The sequence below is a fragment of the Nicotiana tomentosiformis genome, chromosome 8, assembly GCF_000390325.3.
Source record: "Nicotiana tomentosiformis chromosome 8, ASM39032v3, whole genome shotgun sequence".
Taxonomy (NCBI): Eukaryota; Viridiplantae; Streptophyta; class Magnoliopsida; order Solanales; family Solanaceae; genus Nicotiana; species Nicotiana tomentosiformis.
This window is the reverse complement of record NC_090819.1, coordinates 130,414,670-130,435,551: the sequence shown is the minus strand read 5'-3', so window position 1 is coordinate 130,435,551 and position 20,882 is coordinate 130,414,670. Positions and strand designations below refer to the sequence as shown.

Below are 20,882 nucleotides of genomic sequence, written 5' to 3'. Positions count from 1 at the left end.
TGCCCGAATATTGACATGACCGATGCTATGATTCAACAAACCTTCTACAGGGGGATCAATACTACCAATCAATGCGTGGTCAACCAACTTGCCGGTGGAAATTTCATGACAACACCATATGCCGAAGCTTGTGAAATCTTAGATGAAATGGCAGATACTTCATCGGCATGGCAAAGTAGAGAAAATTTTCCTCAAGGCAATCCAAATGTGATTCATCTACACAAAGAATTGCACGATCATGGGCAAGAAATTGCCGAGTTGACCACTACAATGAATCAATTGGCCAAATCTCAACTTCAACAGGTTCAAGGTCCTAAGCAATTAAATGCAATGGAAGGTGTCAATATGATGGTGAACAAGCGAAGGCAAAAGGGTTAACAAGTGCAAAATCGTGTGGAACGATTTGTGCAAGATGATAGTGGGTTCGACCAAGACGAATCATACAATGAGAAAGAGGAAGAAGTGCAATATGTGAATAACTATCAAGGGCAAAGGAACAACTCTCAAGGCACGAATCACCAACAGTGGCAGTCTCAAGGAAATCAAGGAAATTGGAATAATCAAAACCACCAAGGCAATTGGAGTGGTGGTACCAACAATCAAAGTAATTGGAACAATAACAATAATCAAGGAAATTGGAACAATCAAGGCAACAAAGGCAATCGGGGTGGTAACAATCAAGGATATTGGGGAGGCAACAACCAAGGGGGTTGGAACGGTAACCAAGGGAATCGGGGGCCGGGCTCTCAAAGGCCCCCGATGTATCAACAACCAAGCAACCCGCCTCCTTATCCGTCTCAAGGTTCTAGTTCTTCCAACAATGATATGGGAAAGATCAAAAATATGTTCAAAAAAATGATGGAGAAAAATGTCGATTTCGATGCTCAATTAGCCTCTCACAACACTTCAATCCGCAATTTGGAAGTTCAATTGGGGAAAATTTCGCAAGCTTTAAACACGCATCCTAAGGGGGCACAACCTAGTGATACGGTGGTGAACCCGAAGGGTGGGAACAACACGGGACATGCCATGGCCGTAACAGCAAGGAGTGGAAGAGGTGGAAATGCAACCACCTCAAATCAAAGAAAAATTATGGATGATAATGTAGTGGTTCAAGAAGATGAGATTCCAAGCAATATGGTTCAAGCTAATAAAGAAGTGATAATTGATATAGATGAGAATGTGGAGGAGACCCAAGAAGAAGTGAACCCGTCTAGGGAACACATGATTGACATACCGGAACCAGTAGTGCAAAAGGCCAAGGCACCAATGCAAAGGCCTCCTCCTCCATACCCTCAAAGGCTCGCCAAGCAAAATAGTAAGAACCAATTCAAGAAGTGTATTGACATGATGAAGAGCTTATCCATTAATTTTCCATTGGTTGAGGCATTAGAACAAATGCCTGGTTATGCAATGTTCATGAAAGATTTGGTGACAAAGAAAAGATCAATGAATTGTGAGACTATCAAGATGACACATCAAGTGAGTGCTATTGTGCACGCAATGGCTCAGAAATTGGAAGATCCCGACGCTTTCACAATCCCTTGTACTATTGGAAGAGCCGACTTTGTCCAAAGCTCTATGTGATCTAGGGGAGAGTATCAACTTGATGCCCTACTCGGTGTTCAAAACTTTGGGAATTGGGCAACGAAGACTCACATCTATGAGGTTACAAATGGCGGATCGTACTATGAAGAGACCATTGGGTATTATTGATGATGTGTTGGTTCGTGTTGATAAGTTCATCCTTCCAGCGGACTTTGTGATTCTTGATTGCGAAGTGGACTATGAGGTGCCTATTATCTTGGGTAGACCTTTCCTTGATACGGGGAAGGCTCTTGTTGATGTGGAAGCCGGTGAGCTCACCTTTCATGTGGGCGATGAAAAGGTAGTTTTCCATGTGTACAAATCTATGAGGCAATCGAATAGCAACAAAGTTTGTTCGTTTGTGGACTTAGTGACCAAGGTAATTGTTGATGATGCTAGTGCAATGATGAATGTTGATGATACTTTGGAAGTCGTATTGCTTAATCATGATGATGATGAGAAGGATGGCTATGTGGAATGTGTAAATGCATTACAAGGAACCCCGAAAATTGTCCTTAGATCTTGAGAATCGGAAGACTCCTCCAACAAAGCCCTTAATCGAGGAGCCTCCCACTTTGGAGTTAAAGTCGTTTCCTTCACATCTCAGGTATGAGTTTCTTGGCCCATGTTTTACTTTACTTGTTATTCTTTCCTCTTGCTTAACTAACGTGCAGGTAGATTCTACTTTGGCGGTGCTCCAAAAGCGGAAGAAAGCTATAGGATGGACATTGGCAGATATTCGAGGTATAAACCCCGCCTTTTGCATGCACAAGATTATTTTGGAGGAGGATGTAAAACCCTCTGTTGAACATCAAAGAAGATTAAATGAAGCAATACTAGAGGTAGTGAAGAAGGAGTTCATTAAATGGTTGGATGTCGGGGTTGTCTACCCCATTTCCGATTGCTCGTGGACCTCTCCGATGCAATGTGTCCCAAATAAATGGGGCATGACCATGGTAACAAATGACAAGAACGAGTTGATCTCCACAAGGATGATCACCGGGTGGAGAGTTTGCATGGACTATAGGAAGCTCAACAAAGTCACTCGGAAAGATCGTTTTCCACTTTCATTTCTTGATCAAATGCTTGATCGGTTGGCCAGACGTGCTTTTTATTGTTTCCTTGATGGATACTCCTGGTACAATCAAATTCTTATTGCTCCTGAGGACCAAGAGAAGACTACTTTCACTTGTCCCTATGGTACTTTCGCATTGCTCCTAGGTTATGCAATGCACCGACAACTTTTCAACGGTGTATGTTGGCCATCTTCACCGATATGGTGGACTTTCTTGAGGTCTTCATGGATGACTTTTCTGTGGTGGGGAATTCTTTTGATGAGTGCTTGGACAACTTGGACAAGGTATTGGCAAGATATGAGGAAACAAACTTGGTTTTGAATTGGGAGAAATGTCACTTCATGGTCGAGGAAGGCATAGTCCTCGGCCACAAGATTTCAAAGCATGGTATTGAGGTCGATAAGGCCAAAATTGAGGTGATCTCCAAAATCCCTCCCCCTACATCCATGAAAGGAGTGAGGAGCTTTTTGGGTCATGCGGGGTTCTATCGCCGATTCATCAAGGACTTTTCTAAGGTGGTAAACCCCTTGTGCAAACATTTGGAGAACGATGCCAAGTTCCATTTCAACGAAGATTGTATGAAGGCATTCGAATTGCTCAAGTTTAAGTTGACTACTACTCATATTTTCACCGCACCAGATTGGAGCTTACCTTTTGAGCTCATGTGTGATGCAAGTGATATGGCGGTTGGAGCGGTGTTAGGGTAACGTATCAACAAAATCTTCCATCTGATTTACTATACTAGTAAGACCATGAATGATGCCCAAGTCAACTACACAGTGACCGAAAAAGAGCTCCCTGCTATTGTTTTTGCTATGGAGAAGTTCGGCCCGTACTTGATGGGTACAAAGGTGATTGTTCACACCGACCATGCGGCGCTTCGATATTTGATGAGCAAGAAATATTCTAAAGAAAGACTAATGCGGTGGGTGCTTCTTTTGCAAGAGTTTGATCTAGAGATTGAAGACCGCAAAGGTAGTGAAAACCAAGTGGCGGACCACTTGTCTCGCTTGGAGGAGGAAGGGAGGCTACATGATGGCCTTGAGATAAATGATTCATTTCCCGATGAACAACTCCTAGCCATTTCTATGACCGGGGTTCCATGGTTCGCTGACTTAGCCAATTATCTTGTGAGTGGAATTATACCGAATGATTTCTCTTCAAACCAAAGGAAGAAGCTCAAACGGGATTGCCTTGACTATTATTGGGATGAGCCTTATCTCTTTCGGATTTGTACCGATTGTGTGATTCGACGATGTGTACCGGAGGAGGAACAAATGGAAATTCTTGAGGCTTGCAACTCTTCGCCATATGGTGGTCACCATGGTAGAGCTAGAACGACAACAAAAGTGTTGAGTTGTGGATTCTATTGGCCTACTCTTTATAAGGACGCTAGCGATCTCGTCAAGAGTTGTGATGAATATCAAAGGGCCGGTGGGATTTCTAAGAAGAATGAGATGCCCCTTACCACCATCTTGGAGATTGACATTTTTGATGTGTCGGGCATTGATTTCATGGGTCCGTTCGTGAGCTTTTGTGGGAACACTTACATATTGGTAGCTGTGGATTATGTGTCAAAGTGGGTGAAAGCCGTGGCTTTGCCCAACAATGAAGCTCGGAGTGTGGTGGCATTTCTAAAAAAAGAACATCTTCACAAGGTTTGGTACTCCAAGGGCCATTATTAGTGATGGGGGATCGCATTTTTGTAACAAATCTTTTGATACCTTACTCACAAAGTATGGTGTCACTCCCAAAGTGTCGACTCTCTATCATCCTTAAGCAAGTGGGCAAGTTGAAGTCTCTAACCGGGAGATCAAGAGTATTTTGTCGAAGACTATGAATGCCAACCGGACGGATTGGTCAAAGAAACTTGATGATGCTCTTTGGGCTTATAGGACGGCTTACAAAACACCGATTGGTATGTCTTTGTATCGGTTAGTGTTCAGGAAAGCTTGTCACCTACCGGTGGAACTTGAGAACAAGGCTATGTGGGCATTGATCTTGAATGGGATGTCGTCGCCAACTTAAGGGTGGCACAATTGAATGAGCTTGATGAATTTTGGTTCCATGCATATTCTAGTTTGTCCTTGTATAAGTACAAGATGAAGTACCTCCATGACAAGTACATCCGCAACAAGGAGTTCAAAGAAGGCGATCTTGTGCTATTGTTCAATTCTCGGTTGCGGATGTTTCCGGGAAAGTTGAAATAAGTGGAGTGGTCTATTTGAGGTTGTGCATGTGACACCCTTTGGTGCATTAGACTTGAAGAACAAGAATGATGAAGTGTTTAGAGTCAATGGTCACCGAGTGAAACATTATCTTGGAAAAATTTATGATGGCCACATTGTGTCGTTAATTCATTTCAAGTGATTGATGGTAACCTAAGCCGTGCCTCGACGTTAAATCAGGCGCTTCTTGGGAGGCAACCCATGTGTCTTTTTCTTTTTCTTTTTCATTAGATAGGATTTGTTTTGTGCTAACTAGTTTTGAAATGTATGCATGAATGGATGTGCATTGCAGGGACTGTGTCAAAATTTGGCTAAGTGTTAAAGGGTATGAAGCATACATTAATTGTGCGGACCGCACAATTCTAAAGGAAGCAGCAGAAATCACTCTGCGACCCCACAATTCTGTGTGCGGTCGCATAACTGGAAGATCAAAATTGCAAGTTCTCTGAAGTTGGCCTGTCAAAATTCATAGCCAATCTGCGGCCGCACACAAAATTGTGCAGTCCGCACAAATTCTGTGGCCGCACTCACTTTTATGCGGACCACAAAGTTGCTTCAAGGTCCAGGTAAATAGTGCGGTCTGCAAGCAAAATTGTGCGGCTGCACTCGCCTTAGGCTTGGGGAGACTTGGTCAACCTATAAATAAAACCTCAAGGCACTATTCACAACTTTACCACTCTGAGTTCTTAAACCCTAAGAAAACACAGTGCACGATCAATTAGTTCACAATCTTCCTTCATTTCATCAGTGTAGATTCTTACCTGCATCCTTCATAACTGGTATGTTCATTACATCTTTAGATTTTGCAATTTCTTTTAGTTTTTGTTCTCTTGTGGTAGAGTTATTATTAGACCTAAAATGTCAATTGTTAGTCATGGGTGCTTAAAATCATGTGGGTAGTTTCATATATGTTCATTAGGGACTGGGTAGACCATTAATCATGTTAATTTGTGCATGACATGTCTAAATTATGAAACATTGCATGAACCCTAACCTTACTGTCGTAAATGTTTAAATTGTGCGGCCGCACACAAATTTGTACGGTCTGCAGACCACTTGATTAGGGCAAATATTGTGCTTGAAAAGTGCGGACCGCACTCAAAATTGTGCGGTCCGTAGTAAAATTGTGCGGCCGCATAAAAATGTGTGCGACCGCACTTTTGAACTTCAGAGAATCAGTATCTCAGGATTGGACTTGTGCGGCCGCACTCAAAATTGTGCGGTCCGCACTTCTGGATGTGTGGCTGCACTCACAATTAGATGGTCTGCACTTCAGGGGGTGCGACCGCACTACAAAATTATGTGGTCTGCACTAGACAGTCTACGGCCGCACTCAAAATTATGCGGTCTGCACTGTCTCCTTTGATGACTGTTGTGCTGCAATTATTCTGCAAATGTTTGAATTGTTTTGAACTCAACTGACCTATGTACCTTGTATTGCAGACAATGGTTAGATCACGTGGTGGAGGCAATACATCAAAAGGGAGAGGTGAATCCTCCCGAGGGAGAGGAAAAGGCACTCGCCCTCTGCGAGTGCAATCGAAGCCTATTGTTAAAAAGCCGACAACCGGGAGAGAAAGGGCCACAGAACCCTCAGAATCTAGTTCCTATGCCCTATCCAGGGAAGCCTCCGAGGGTCATTCAATGGAGGTTCAACCTGAGGCCCAGTCCCAACCATCCCAACCCACTGGGCATTATCAATTGCGCGATGAACCTACATCTAGTTTCCGATGCGGGAAGCCAGGGTCCCGAGCCCTCTTCTACACCTACTCCTCCAGCACCAGTAGCTATTGATGTCGATGATGATGATGTCCTGGATGATGGTAGAGGGGGGGACACTCGAGTGGGCAGCCTTGAGAGGTTGAAGAGAAAGGAAATATGGGAGGATCGGTTCGTGATCTTGACAGCCTTCAACAGGTTTTGGGAATTGTGTCCCCAGAGGTCGCTCACACTTGAGCGACAGTTCTTAATGAAGGATTTGGATATTCATAATCCAAATATCCTTAGATAGTTTCATGAGCGCAAGGGGTGGAAGTGGTTCACCCACAGTGTCATCGATGCAAATGAGCATTTGGTCAGGGAGTTCTATGCCAATGTGGCTCACATCAAGAAGGGGACAAAAGTGACAAAGGTGAGAAATTTGAAAGTCCGCTTTGACGCCTACTCTTTGAACACTTATGTGGGATTCGAAGAAGTGGATGCAGTCCAGTACCTAGAGAATTTGGCTCAGGGTGATGCAGCTCGCCCTTGGCTAGCTGAGATTTTGCCGCTCGAGGACCATCACCACCATGGATTACAGCAGGAGTTCCTATCCTCCAAGCCACCCTCAATTTTGAAGCTAAAGGATGGCAAACCTTTGTGTGTAGTCGGATTGATCCGAGTTTGAATGAGAACAACCTTACACTTCCCCGGGCAGTTCTGGTGGCTTCTATTATGGTGAGGTACCCGATCAATGTGGGTGCCATAATGTCAACCAACATCACATTGGCGGTCCAAAAAAGTGAAAAGTCCTACCCTTATCCAAACACCCTCACATACTATTTCAATGATGCCAAGGTGGAGCCGAGGCCATATGACACAAAAGTAAAGGCCAAGAAGCCTTTCTCATGGTACCACCTGCAGGGTGCTGACAACCCAAAGCTCAAGGGGAAGGTCACTACCACCGTTGGCCAGTCTGACGAGCCATCAGTGGTGGGTTCTAAGGCTGCTGCTGAGCCATCTACAGCTCACATGCCTTCCATAGCAGCCGGGCCTTCCATCAGGACAGCCGAAATGCCACCACCTTCATTTTCTAGGACATTAGTTGCAGTACCAGCTTCATCACTTATCCTCTCACTGCGTTGCGAGTCTCCCAGACTTTGGCGAGCCTCAACAACTGGATGCAGATAGCCACTTCTAAGTTGTTTGACATATCCAGTACTGTTGCAGCACAGTTCTCTACCCCAACAACACCACAGGTCCCTCAGTCAGTGGAGGAAACATTGAAGAAGATTCTGGACAACCAGAAGACTATTATGGATACACTGGTAGCTCACGGGAGTGCTATTGAGGAGTTGACCAAGCAGGTGATGAAGATGAGGAAATCCCAGGCTTCAAAGAAAGCAGTGGAGATTTTGATAAAGGAGGTGACAAAGATAGAAGCAGCAAGTGATTTGCCTTTTGACCTACTTATGGAGACAGATCCATTAGTACCATCTGACCCAGCGGCACCATCAGCAGAGGCACCAGCTGGCCAGTGTGACGAGCCAAATCTCACTGCCCCCACTGCTGAGGAGATGCTTCAGATGCTCACCAACCCTGTTGTCCCGCAACCCGGTGATGATGAGATACAGTTGGAGGAGACTGAGGGTGGTGATGTTGCCAGTCACCCTGAGACCATATAGGGAGTTTTCTTTACTCTCTATCCTCTTTTGTTTTGATTGTGCTAAGCATTGAGGACAATGTTTGTTCTTATTCTGGGGGGTGGTCTATTTTGGTTTATTTTGGATGACTATGATACATTTTGATGACATTTGATTACTTTTGGGCCTGTAATAACTTTAAGACTCTCTTTCTTTTATTTTTATTTTCTCCCCCATTATGTATATATTCACCCCTCGTGTATATATTCTATTCCTCTCGGTTTGTATATTCATTTGCCTTACTTTCAGTAGTTTATTTCATAGCTTCTTCATTTTGTTTTCTTAATAGTATAGCTTCTTAGTTACTTTATTAGCTTCTTTTTGATTTGTTAGCTTCTTTTTCTGTTTTAGTGAACAATAACCCTTTGGTTTTATTAATACTACGGTTCTTTCCAAAGGTGGGCTTGTTTGAACCGGGTGACTCTTCCCAATGATGGATGACGTGATAACCTTCTTAAGGGATCGAGTCGGTTTTTGATGATTAGGTAGAAACAAGTAGTATTAATGAATAAATAAGGGTCAAGCATGCTTCATTTGGTACCAACACACTTAACTACACGCTAATGGTTAAAAACAAAGTTTTTGTAAAGAAATAGCCCTAGTTAGTAACCTTGTGACTCTTGTGTTGACTTAGGCAATTATCGGGTGATTTAGTTGAACCATTAGCGATTTTCAATCTTGAATGCGGTTGTTGTGAGCCCTCGACTCTATTATCTTTGACAATCCGGTTGTGTGAGAGGTGAGGTATTTTGTTACAAGTCCAAGTACCCGTGTGAGTGGTCTAGAACTTGCCCCGAATGTGTTTCTAGGCGAAATTCTGAGTTAGCCTGGCTTGAGAAGTGATTGTAGGCTTTCCTTGACCCGTTTTGAAAGCTTCAATGGCCCACCAATGATATCATCCTTAGTAAACCCTTTTGAGCATAAAGCCTTTTTATTCGATAACTACATTACAAGCCTTTACCCGTTTTATAGTGACTCTCTCTTGGCACCCGAAATTTCTTTAGCACTCATGTGATACAAATGGTAAAAACATAAGTTTGAGGGAGAGACGAGGAGTTTAAAGTTGGTCTCAAGGCACAAAAAGAGAAAAGAAATGAAGAAGAGGAAAGGCAAAGAAAAAGAAAGGAAGAACAAAAGAAAAACACAAAAAGAAAGTGAATAATGTGAAAGGGTTGAAAATATGCAAAAGAAAGCAAAAGTTCAAAGCATGGAGATTACAAAGAAGGAAAGTATGAATAGCATGACAAAGAAAGAGTGATGTCAAGTCTCTCTAATCCCCCTAAAGGAAAATAAAATGACTCAAAGAGTCGGCAAAGTAAGAGCCAAAAAGAGAATATGAAGTGCTAAAGGAAAGATGAACCAATTCCATTCCGATATTTCCTTCCTTAGTCCAAAAGCCTTCATTACATGCCGAAAACACCCTACGTGATTTCAAGCCGAGCGAGCTTACATTAGTGGTGATCTACATGAGAGGCAAGCATATGGTACTTAGATCCAAGCTTGTAACATTCTTTTGAGAGTGATGAGCGAATCTTTCTCGAGTCATTGAATTGAATTCTCCATTCGTGAGTGAGATGAGCTTCCGGAGAGTATAGGAGGAGGAGTTTGGGATCCACAGTGAACTGCATGAAAGTGCGAGCTTCCTTGATGAACAAAGTCAACCCTTGATGCTCAAGCGTCACATTAGAGCCATTTGTGCTTTAACATTCAAATCATAAGCTTGATAATGATTCATGAGCATATGGGTAATTGTTGGTCCCAATTGATTTGTGTTTGATTCAACTTAGGCAAGCTGAAATAGCTCTTTTCTAGTAGAGGTGGGAAATTGCCTTAATTGCTTGAGGACAAGCAAAAGCTTAAGTTTGGAGGGGTTGATAGGTAGGAATTTTGACCGCTTATTTGCTATCTTTTACTTACGTTTTAGATAAAAAAAATGATTAAAGGTATTCCCGAGAACTAATGAAATGTGCTTTCTTGCAGAAATATTGGGAAACGAGCAAAAAGGGCTAAAGTACGGACCGCACAATACTGTATGCGGCCGAAAACTATGAAGATGCATTGATAGAATTTCTTCACAGAGTGCGGACCGCACAATTATTGTGCGGTAGTAGAAGACTAGATTCAGAGACTTGGAGTTTGGGAGCTTAAAGATGTGCGGACCGCACTATTATTGTGCGGCCGTAGGATGCCAAAATGCGTCCGCACTCATAAATGTGTGGTCCGCATAATGAAGCCCGGATCCAGTCCAAGAGCAAGAGTGCGGCCGCACTCAGAAATGTGCAGTCCGCACAGTTAGAGGAAGTGCGGCCGCATCTCACTTTTATGCAACCGCAGAAAGCCAACCTGACCAGTCAATCTCAAAGTGCGGACCGCACATATAATTGTGCGGCCGCACAACCTTCGCAGGGGCAATTTTGTCAGATATTTTTAACTGGGTATAAATAGATCTTTTTGTCGTTTTTAGGTTAAGTTTGGTGCACCTGAACACTTAGAGCCGTTTTTATTTACTGTATTGGGTAACTTTACACTAGTTTAGCATTTAAACATTAGATTTTCTTTCCTTAATCAATTATTATGCATTTTATCTTAGCTTCTTCTTTAATTTCTTCATTTTTCATGAGTAGCTAAACCCTTAGCTAGGGTTGTGACCCAATCCTAGTATGGGTACTTAATGGATGATTGATTTAAGGCTTATTTATGATTGGGTATATGATATTTAGCCTAGTTCTTGCTTGAATTTGAGAATTGATGGTTGCAAACGTTGATTCATGCCTAATTGACTTAGTCTTTACTTGAGAAAGTGAGACTAAGTCTAGCAAAACTTGGCTAACAAGAATTTGGGGTGAACTCAAGAAATTGATAGCCCTAATTAAAGGTTCGAATCTAGAGATAGTAAGACCCGACTTGAGTATTTATCACTTGTTTCGTGAGATACCCATTTGGACTTGAGAAAGTCAAATTGGGTAAAATCACTCAAACTACCGAGAGGTATAGAGTGAGTAATTGAGTGTGATTGCTGTATTGTATCCCTATCAACCAAACATGACCTAAAGCTCTAAATCTGTTAGGTAATCAACTAGGCGGGAGTTGCAACTCTAGATCTTTTATAACTTAAAAAACAACCAAAACCATAAACATAAACATTGTCTCTTAACTTTACAATTACAAGCACTATCGTAAAAGTAGAAGTAGAAACAACAATTGAAAATGTGAAAGTATAATCTTAGGCACGTCGTACATTCACACTAGGTATATACCTAATCCCATATCAAGCTCCCTGTGGAATCGACCCCGACTCACGTTGGGTTTTTATTATTGCATCGACCGCCTCGCAACCTAAATTAGTGGAGTGAGTTTAGGCGACATCAGCTACCCCCTGGCAATATCATAAAAGGCTTCGATAATATCAAGCCTCGAAAAGTCTAATGAGTACAAAATTGTCCGAACTCACGAACAACTCCCTATTTCATGCTAAGGCATTACAAGTTTCGCAAATACAAATGATAAGAAACTCTTTTAAGCCGAAAAGGGGACAAAGCCATAAACAATCTTTTTTACCAAAGCCTAAGGGTTACTTTACTTCGAGTTCAAGCAAGCACTCACTCGACCATAAAGCACAAGGGTTGGTTTTTGTCTTGAGTTCGAGAGACCGTCCTAGCTCAAATACAGAACCTAAAGGTTACTTTACTTCGAGTTCAAGCAAGCACTCACTTGACCATAAAGCCTAAGGGCTATTTTTTGTCTTGAGTTCGAGAGGCCGTCCTCGCTCAAATAAAGAACCTAAGGGTTACTTTACTTCGAGTTCGAGCAAACACTCACTAGACCATAAAGCCTAAGGGCTATTTTTTGTCTTGAGTTCGAGAGATCATCCTTGCTCAAATAAAGAACCTAAGGGTTACTTTACTTCGAGTTCGATCAAGCACTCACTCGACCATAAAACCTAAGGGCTGTTTTTTGTCTTAAGTTCGAGAGACCGTCCTCGCTCAAATAAAAAATCTAAGGGTTACCTTACTTCGAGTTCGAGCAAGCACTTCACTCGACCATAAAGTTTACGCGCTATACTAATTCGGTTCCAATCGAATTGTTTAAACCTCGGATCTTAGAATACAACTTCATAATTCTATAAGGCAAAAAGGAAGAAAGTTTTATATATATGTCAAAAATCATTTACAAGGGCAGCATGGCCAGATCAAGTTTCTCTACAAAAGACAAAAACAGTCTTATAAGAAATACAAAAAATACTAAAGGACTTAGTCCTCTCCGGGAGAAGCATCTTCGCCCTCGATGCCTCCTTCACTTTCAGATCCGCTCATACTCCCGGTATCATCACCATCAGGAAAGGCCAACACTCTGGTCTCGGCTTCAAGCTCCTTAGCTTTCTCGATCTCGGCCGTAAGATCGAAGCCACGAGCATGGATATCCTCGAGCGTCTCCCTTCGAGACTGGCATTTAGCGTGCTCGGCAACCCAGTTTGCTCGAGCCTGAGCAGCCTCAGCAACCTCTTTTGCTCGAACCTGAGCAGCTTCAGCATCGGACCGATAAACGACCACCATTGCATCAGCATTGGCCATGGCTTTTTCGACCTCCGATTTGGCCGTTGAATGTTCTGTGGCCAGTCTCTCTCGATCAGAAGCTTGCACGAAGGCTTTCTCTTTCAAGCTTCGGAGTTGGATCTCAGCCGAGGCCAGTTGAGTTTGGGCAGCCTCCTTTTTTGAGGCGAGACGGTCCATATTCTTTTTCCACTCTTCGGCCTCCACCTTCACTGCGTCCACTTCAACACGAAGTTGCCTGATCACATCAAACTTTTGCTGGACCTGTGGAACCGAACTGTTAGCCATCACGCCCAAGTCAGTGTCATTAACTTCAAAGATTCTTTTTACCTACTCAGACAAATCGGCTTGTTCTTTTCGAGCTGCTTCTAGCTCAGCCCAAAGTCCTTTTGCTTCTCCTTCTCTTTGCTCACTGAGAAGCTTGAAGGCATCTCTCTCCTCGGTAAGCCCTCGAATTTTGGCTTCGTACCGGCTCAGTTCCCCTCGGGATTGGAGAAACACCTCGTGATGAAGCACAAAGGCCTACAAAAATAGAAAGAAGGAATTATGCAAGGAAAGAAAAATGCAAGTATGAAAATTAACAAAGAAAAAATGAACTTACCCGATTCAGGGCCTGTTGAGCTTCATTGAAAAGACAAGAAACTCCCGCCTCGCCTGAGCTCTTCTTCGGAGCCTCCGAATCACCAAGACCAGTGACATCTTCTACCCATACAAAATAACCACGGAAAAAAGCCTTCCACTTCTTGGGCTCCTTCCTCGTGATAGACCTCCACGACCTGAGCGTCGCGTATCAACAACTGCGAAAATAAAGGAAATGAGGAATCCCCAATCTCTATTGCCTCGAGTAGGTCTTTTGAGGCACCACCTCCGTCTTAGGAAGCCTCAAGTTTAGTTTCTGCACCGGTTTTCACCGCCTCTTCGATGATCTCTTCGCCCCAAGGTAAAGCATCTTCGGTTCCCTTCGGCTCGAGAAATTGGGTGGGAGTCTCCACATCGAGCCTAGACGGAGCAGTATCAACTCCCACTGATTCCAAAGCTTTATGAATATCGGTGCCAGCTCGTGCACGGGCCACCAGCCCAGAATCACTTTCTTCTTCTTGTTCTTCTTCATCCCTCAGTCCTTGGACTGACTCCATAGTCAGTGGGATTGTGTTCCCCTTGGGTTTACGGGCCGCTCTCTTCTTGGGTTTTTGACCCGAAGGGGTTTGAGGCCCTTTTATCTTAATCCCTATCGCCGGTTTCGAGATACGCGGTAAAGCCTCTTCATCTCCGGGCGAGGGTCTTATAACCGCATCCTTTCCGAGACCTACAAAAGGAGAAAGTAAATAAACTCATACTTGAGAAAAAATGTTTGAACGATAGGCAAATCGGTAAGCCGAGAAGAAGGCTTACCATAAATACGCGCGCTCAGCGTATGTTGACGTCGAAACCAGGCTCCTGACCTAGTTCTCGAGGTGGGGAACCGCACCCGGCATCCAAGAAACGGCTGCGTGAAGAAAAACACTAATAAGAAAAAATAAAAAAGTAAAAACAACAAAAACTAAAAACGGAATCATACTTACGTTTCATATTCCATTTCTCAGAAAATGGCATACTCTCAGCCGGAATTAGGTCTGAGGTCTTCACCCGAACAAACCGGCCCATCCAATCCCGATCTATATCTTCATCTATACTCGAGGTGAATGCCTTAGTGTTCCGGCACTGAAGCTTTATCAGTCCACCTCGATAAAGTCGAGGGCTATATAATCTTATGAGGTGGTCAAGGGTGAAGGGAAGCCCGTCGATTTTGCTCATAAAGAAACGAAGCAGTATCACAATCCTCCAGAAAGAAGGGTGAATTTGGCCAAGGGTCACTTGGTATTTCTTGCAAAAATTGATGATGACTGAATTGATGGGACCCAGAGTGAAAGGATAAGTGTAAACACTCAGGTACCCTTCCACGTGGGTGGTGATCGCCTCTTCCGGTGCCGGCATCACAACCTCTTTGTTTTCCCAATTGCAATCTGTTTTCACTAGATCAAGAAGACTTTTTGGTATCGAGCATATATATCTCAATACCGGCTCACATGACCAACAACCGATGAGGGTTTCTCGACCTTAAAGTCGGAATCAATAACGCACCCCCCGGGAACAAGTTCTTCAAGGCGTGGCTCCATTACTGTCTTCTCGCCGGCCGGCCGAGATGAAGAAGCGACCTCTTTCTGCGAAACGATTTTAGATGTTTTGGCCATCTAAATTTCTGTGAACAAAGAAGAAGGGAGATTGAAGTATTTGGTGTTTTGAGAAGAACAAGAAAAGAAATTCCAAAACCTGGAAATAGGAAGCTTTGAAGAAGGCGAAGAACTGTGTAGATTGGAATGAAAAAGATTTGAAGGTAAAAGTTTGAAATAATGAAGAAGGGGGCTATATATAGATTTCACAGCGACGGTTCAAAATTGGCAGTGGCCGACCATCGACTGACACGCATTTAATGCCTTGGTAACTGGACCGATGGGACGTTTGTCACATACGTCACAATCGGGCTCGTTGCAGACGTCAGTATTCATCTAGTCAAAGGTTGAAAAATCATATCGTTTCTCACCACCTTCTTTCCAAGAAACGAGGGGACTATCTGTATACGGTCAAAATCGAGTTTACCCTTCGTGTGGCTAATCAAGATTGGAGCATGATTGACCGAGGTTCATCATTATAATATCGAGCGGTGATGTGAAGTTGGGTTGTCGAGTTCGAGACCCAGAGACCGATCAATACCAAGACCGGCCAAGATTGAGACCGAGTCAAGATCGAGCTCAAAACCCCGAGACCGGCCAAGATCAATACCGGGTCAAGGAGAAAAAAGTCGTTATAGCCGCATTTTGGGAGAGAATCTCGGCGGAAATCACAGCTTGAATCAAGGAAAAGCTAATTAATTAATCTATCATGGGATTCTCACTATGTATTTTTAATTATATCCAAAGTAGGATTCCCTCACTATATGAAGAGTGGTTATCATCTGCACAAGGACATTGATTCATTCACATTCAGATTTACTAAGATTTCCATTACATCCGGCAAATATTATCCTTTTTGGGTTTTGATATTAATTCATCTGGTTCTTTTATCAATCTCTCTCTATTCAATTTGGGTTTGTATTCATTCCTTTTATAATTAATTTTGATATCCATTTACTTATTTTTTCAATTTGTACCAAATTATACCACGTATCTTTAGAACTATGTATAAATTCAACTCTATCCGTTTTTCGGGTAAACAATAATAATATTTACTCCATTTAGTTTTATGTTAATTCGAATTAGGGGTCGTCGCGGATTTGTGGGTTATTTCGAAATAAATTTTAGATTACCTTCATCCCGTGATTAATTGGAAGTAATAGCTAAAACCAATACTCTTATTTTTGTACCAGAATCTTTGTACTCTGTAGCTTATCTCATATAATAGGTGAGACTGATTATCCAGGTCATTATTCTGACTAGTAATCTCAGATTATAATCTTGAGATATCTTGATTTTGAACCAAATGACACATTAGTAATAGAAATATTGAAGTAGTGATTGAAAAAGTAATTTGATAGAGAGATTGTGTTATCAAAATTTTAATTTCAATGTTTTGGTAAGTATATAAATAAATTTAAGAAACTTTGCTATAAATTATGTTAGAACTTTCAGAAATGAAAAGTGTGTAAGAGTACAAACACTGCATTTACCAACTGAGTTTTACACCTTTTGTGCATCATGAGGATACCTCCAAAGACTCCTCAAAGTATCTCACGCGCCGCCGCTATCGCCACCTCCACCACTCCATTATCACCGCCCATGTCTTCTGTCACCTCTGCTGAATTCTCGGGTTGTGGGTCAAGGAAAAGACCTCCACCCGACCCGACCCATGTTCATCATCGTGGTTCTTCACAGAAACAGAGACCAGCTTCAGCATTGGGTAAGCAACCTCCCCCCCGAACCCCACCCCTCGATGGCTCGATCCCACTTTTTTCCATTTAAAGGTTTTTATTTTTTAATTATTTTTCACTCGATGTTTAATTTTAATGTAGAATAAAGTATTTTAATCTGACTCGGTATCTCGTAAAATAATTTGACTCGAACACCACCCTTATAAAAAAGGTTTTATTTCAAAATGACTATGCTTTAGTCAAAGTTTGACTTTATGGTTTCACTTTGTTTGGCATCATTGACGGGGTGCTAGAAGGTTATAAAGACATGAGACTATTAGTTGGATTTTATCAAAATCAAACAAAATCAATTATATCGATTTGAATTGATTCGATTTTATCGTTTTTTTTGGGATTTTCGGTTATATGAATACTATTTCACTTTTATTTTATTAAAGTTATAGATAAAATTTTAATAAGTGAATATATATGTGTAGTAAAATCAAATAATATATTCTATTAAAATATTCTTATGGGAAAATTATTTTTAGTAACACATGTTAGTTATTTTCTTAGTCGTCTAACAACAAGTTTTTATTAATATACGCTTTCAAGGTTAACCGAATTTAATAATTAAACACAATAATTAATATGAAACCTAAATAATGATATGATCTATTTAATTTTAAAATTACCGATAAAATATCATTTAAATTCGAAAAATATATAAGAATTTAATAGATCTTGGCATATGAATATGGAAGACACTTGATAAGAAAGTGATAATACAAATCATTATTTAATGTAAATAAAAATAGATTACTTCATAGTTCTATTAAAAATTACATCCATGAGAGGATCACAAATATTTTTTGATATTTTTTAAAGAAACTTTTATGTAAAATCTTAAAAGTATATATAAGAATTATATATTTATATGTCGATTTGGTTCAGGTTTTTTACTCAATACCAAACTTAATCGGGTTTTTTAATGGGAAAATATCACTTTTAGCGCACAACAGAAACTATTTACATCTGGTAGTCGCAAAATTGTACAAAATTTATATATTTTTTATACAGAAATGTATATATATATAAAATAATTTTTTTTTCGGCTATTATTTTTAGAGCGGTTATATAATGTCCTTTTCTCTTCTTTTTTAATCCATTTGGTTTTGCTTTTCGATTTGGTGTAGTTTTTCATTTCGGTTTGAACACCCATAATAAAGGGCATGGAGGCTGGATTTCATTTTTTAATAGTACTGTAAAAAAAATATTAAAAGTAATGCCATAAAAAACTGGTTAGCATGTTAAGCCACTATTGGAAGAGAAGAGCAGGGGTGGAGCTACTATAGTTGAAAAGAGTGTGAAGATGTGAAATAATACTGGAAATAAATTAGATGAGAGAGAGATTGTAAGATGATGTTTAATTATGATTTAAGCCCTGAAATTATCAATCCATGTCTTTACTCTAATAATAGATTTTTAAGGATACTTTGCTGGAGTACATTTTGTCTAGCTATTAAGGGAAAATTGAACTGTTTAAACTGGATATATACGTTACTTAAAGTATGTGACTAGTCGCTAAACTTTAGCTGTGTGTTACAGAGTTATCTTGCTAGTGCTTTTTTGTATTGCGTGGAATTTGGCAGTATCCTCAACCGCGGGGAATTTGCAGCATTTCCTTGGCAAGTAACAGTTGGTGTAAGAAAGAAATAACTTAAACATCTGGTGTTACAATTTTGTAAGTCCCTTGTTTTCTGCATCACCAATTATATAATATGGTATAATAAGCCGCCTTAGCTGAAACTATAATGTGGATTCGGTCGCAATCATTTGGCTTCAATAAAATCAGGTACGAGTCCTGCTGCTATTCGTCATCCCAAACACAATCAAGAAAGTGCATTTAGTGGCGCGTGTATACATACATTCTTTCGAAGTCTTCAGAGGAGGTAGATCCACATATAACTAATGTACATAATCAAAGATATATGGTGGTATGGGTATAATTTGCGATGTGACTCCACATGAGGACCTCCTCTTTTAACGACTCCATTGTTCTTGTTTCAACTCGTTGGTTTGGTGATTAGGTTACTCTTAATTTGGTCCTTTACATGTGTTAACCCCATGCAGCTGGTGTTCAAGATCGTGCAACATCATTCAGACCATCAATTAATCAGTCCGAAGCATCAACCAAAGCCAAAGTATGTAAGAGAAGTCCGGTGGACAAAAGTCAGTCGGGGCAAATTAATACTTCACCAGCTATGCAGCCACAACCAGGATTAAAGACAGAAGTAAAGGCCGAAATTGAAGATGTTACACCTGATAGTATTCAAGGAGGTAATGGTGAAGGTCCTCCTCCTCATACTACTGGCATTCGAGGGACAATTGATAGTCCCTCAATACAAGAAGAACTGTGCACGACTAATGGTGCTCGGTTGGATCACAAAACAAAGAAAGAAGCTGATTTAAGTAATCAGCCGACCTGCAGCATTGATGCGAATTTCCTTCAACAAGTAGCGGTTGCTTTTAAAGAAGTAAAAGCAAACCAAGAAGAAAGCACAAGATTGGTGAAAGAAACAGTTAGCATGAATCCAAGTCTTGAACCAACTTTTCTAGCCATCCGAGAAAAACACGGTGACATTACAAAGGATTCACTACTAAAAATCTGCTAAAAACCAACCAACTATTTCCGACCAACGTTGGTCGGTCAAAAAATGCGACCAAAAACCGTCCAGGTTGGACGCAAACTGGGAAAAAAAACATTTATATTTTTTTAAAACAAAATACCGACCAACGTTGGTCGGTAAATTGGTCAATAGCTGGTCAGACAAGAAAATTTTGGATTACCGACCAACGTTGGTCGGTAATTTGGATCCAGTTTTTTAAATTTTAATAATTATTTTATTATTCTTAAATATTTTATAATATTTTATAATATTTAAGAATTTATATTTAAAATTACCGACCAACGTTGGTCGGTTAAAGATTTTAAATTTTTTTTAAAAAAACCGATCAAAGTTGGTCGGTTTTTGGTCAAACGGTCAGCACTTAATGTACCGACCAAAATTACCGACCAACTTTGGTCGGTAATTCTAAAATCAGAGAAGTGAAAAACGGGGGAAACCCCCATTTCTCTAAAAAATTTCCCTCTTCTTCCTTCCCTTCTCTCCTTCTCCCAGCCCCTCCCCCTCACCGTCCAGGCCTCCCCTCGCCGTCCAGCCCTCACCCTCGCCGTCGCCGCGCCGTCGCCGTCGCCTCTGCCACTGCCACTGCCGCCCCTCGATCTCCTTCTCCATCTCCTACAAATTCTAGGTTTGAATTACAACCCATTTATTTATTATTTCCAGGTTTTGTTAATTAGTTATGAATTAGTTTCAATTGATTAGTGTTTTAATTATTTGAACATTGTATTTTATTGAGGATTAGAGTTTAGGTCTTGTTTTAATTAGTTTTGTTAATTAGTTTTATTAACTAATTAGTTTTGTTAATTAATCAATTATTTATGAATTAGTTTAGTTTAGGGTATGGGTTGAATTTCTTTAGTTTAGTTAGTTTATGTTTAAACTCGTAGGATATGAATTGAAATTTTAGTTTTTAGGATTTGTTCTTGTGAATTGAACTTTTAGGATATGATTTGAACTTTAAAATATGAATTGGACCTTTTGGATATGAATTGAACTTTTAGGATATAAATTGGTGTAATTAGAAAAATATAATTATCTTGAATTAACTAAAAAAGATATAATTAATTTATAATTGTAGAATAAATTAATTTGTTCTTGTGAATCGAACTTTTAGGGTATGGGTTGAATTTCTTTAGTTTAGTTAGTTTATGTTTAAACTCGTAGGATATGAATTGAAATTTTAGTTTTTAGGATTTGTTCTTGTGAATTGAACTTTTAGGATATGATTTGAACTTTTAAGATATGAATTGGACCTTTTGGATATGAATTGAACTTTTAGGATATAAATTGGTGTAATTAGGAAAAAATAATTATCTTGAATTAATTTATAATTATAGAATAAATTAATTTATTCTTGTTTTATTTGTATAGATGGAACATCGTACTTGGATGTACAATAGAAATTATCCTAATCGGCGGGGATTGCGGGAGGATTTTGTAGAAGGGGTTGATGACTTTATTAGACATGCA

The 20,882-nt window shown here is 40.6% G+C and overlaps 4 protein-coding genes across 4 annotated transcripts; 3 read left to right on the top strand and 1 right to left on the bottom strand.

The window, feature by feature from the left end:
- Window positions 1-1,029: 1,029 nt before the first annotated feature.
- Window positions 1,030-1,587, top strand: LOC138898149 (uncharacterized). Its single transcript, XM_070184190.1, has one exon. It carries the CDS (start codon window positions 1,030-1,032, stop codon window positions 1,585-1,587), a length of 558 nt encoding a protein of 185 aa, XP_070040291.1.
- A 5,770-nt stretch (window positions 1,588-7,357) lies between these two features.
- LOC138898148 (uncharacterized) lies at window positions 7,358-8,274 on the top strand. Its single transcript, XM_070184189.1, has 2 exons — window positions 7,358-7,699; window positions 7,777-8,274. The coding sequence occupies exons 1-2, from the start codon at window positions 7,358-7,360 to the stop codon at window positions 8,272-8,274; spliced, it is 840 nt and encodes a 279-aa protein (XP_070040290.1).
- Window positions 8,275-12,542: 4,268 nt separating this feature from the next.
- On the bottom strand, window positions 12,543-13,130 carry LOC138898147 (uncharacterized). Its single transcript, XM_070184188.1, has one exon. The coding sequence runs from the start codon at window positions 13,128-13,130 to the stop codon at window positions 12,543-12,545; it is 588 nt and encodes a 195-aa protein (XP_070040289.1).
- A 3,281-nt stretch (window positions 13,131-16,411) lies between these two features.
- Window positions 16,412-19,400, top strand: LOC104100608 (uncharacterized). Its single transcript, XM_009607876.4, has 2 exons — window positions 16,412-16,775; window positions 18,859-19,400. The coding sequence occupies exons 1-2, from the start codon at window positions 16,574-16,576 to the stop codon at window positions 19,398-19,400; spliced, it is 744 nt and encodes a 247-aa protein (XP_009606171.2). The 5' UTR covers window positions 16,412-16,573.
- Window positions 19,401-20,882: the final 1,482 nt, after the last annotated feature.

Coding starts and splice junctions, on each gene's coding strand:
- LOC138898147 (XM_070184188.1), bottom strand. CDS start 13,130: ATGGCTAACAGTTCGGTTCCACAGGTCCAGCAAAAGTTTGATGTGATC.
- LOC104100608 (XM_009607876.4), top strand. CDS start 16,574: ATGAGGATACCTCCAAAGACTCCTCAAAGTATCTCACGCGCCGCCGCT. Junction 16,776..18,858: donor GAGACCAGCTTCAGCATTGG/GTAAGCAACCTC, acceptor AACCCCATGCAG/CTGGTGTTCAAGATCGTGCA.
- LOC138898149 (XM_070184190.1), top strand. CDS start 1,030: ATGGCCGTAACAGCAAGGAGTGGAAGAGGTGGAAATGCAACCACCTCA.
- LOC138898148 (XM_070184189.1), top strand. CDS start 7,358: ATGTCAACCAACATCACATTGGCGGTCCAAAAAAGTGAAAAGTCCTAC. Junction 7,700..7,776: donor TTTCTAGGACATTAGTTGCA/GTACCAGCTTCA, acceptor AACTGGATGCAG/ATAGCCACTTCTAAGTTGTT.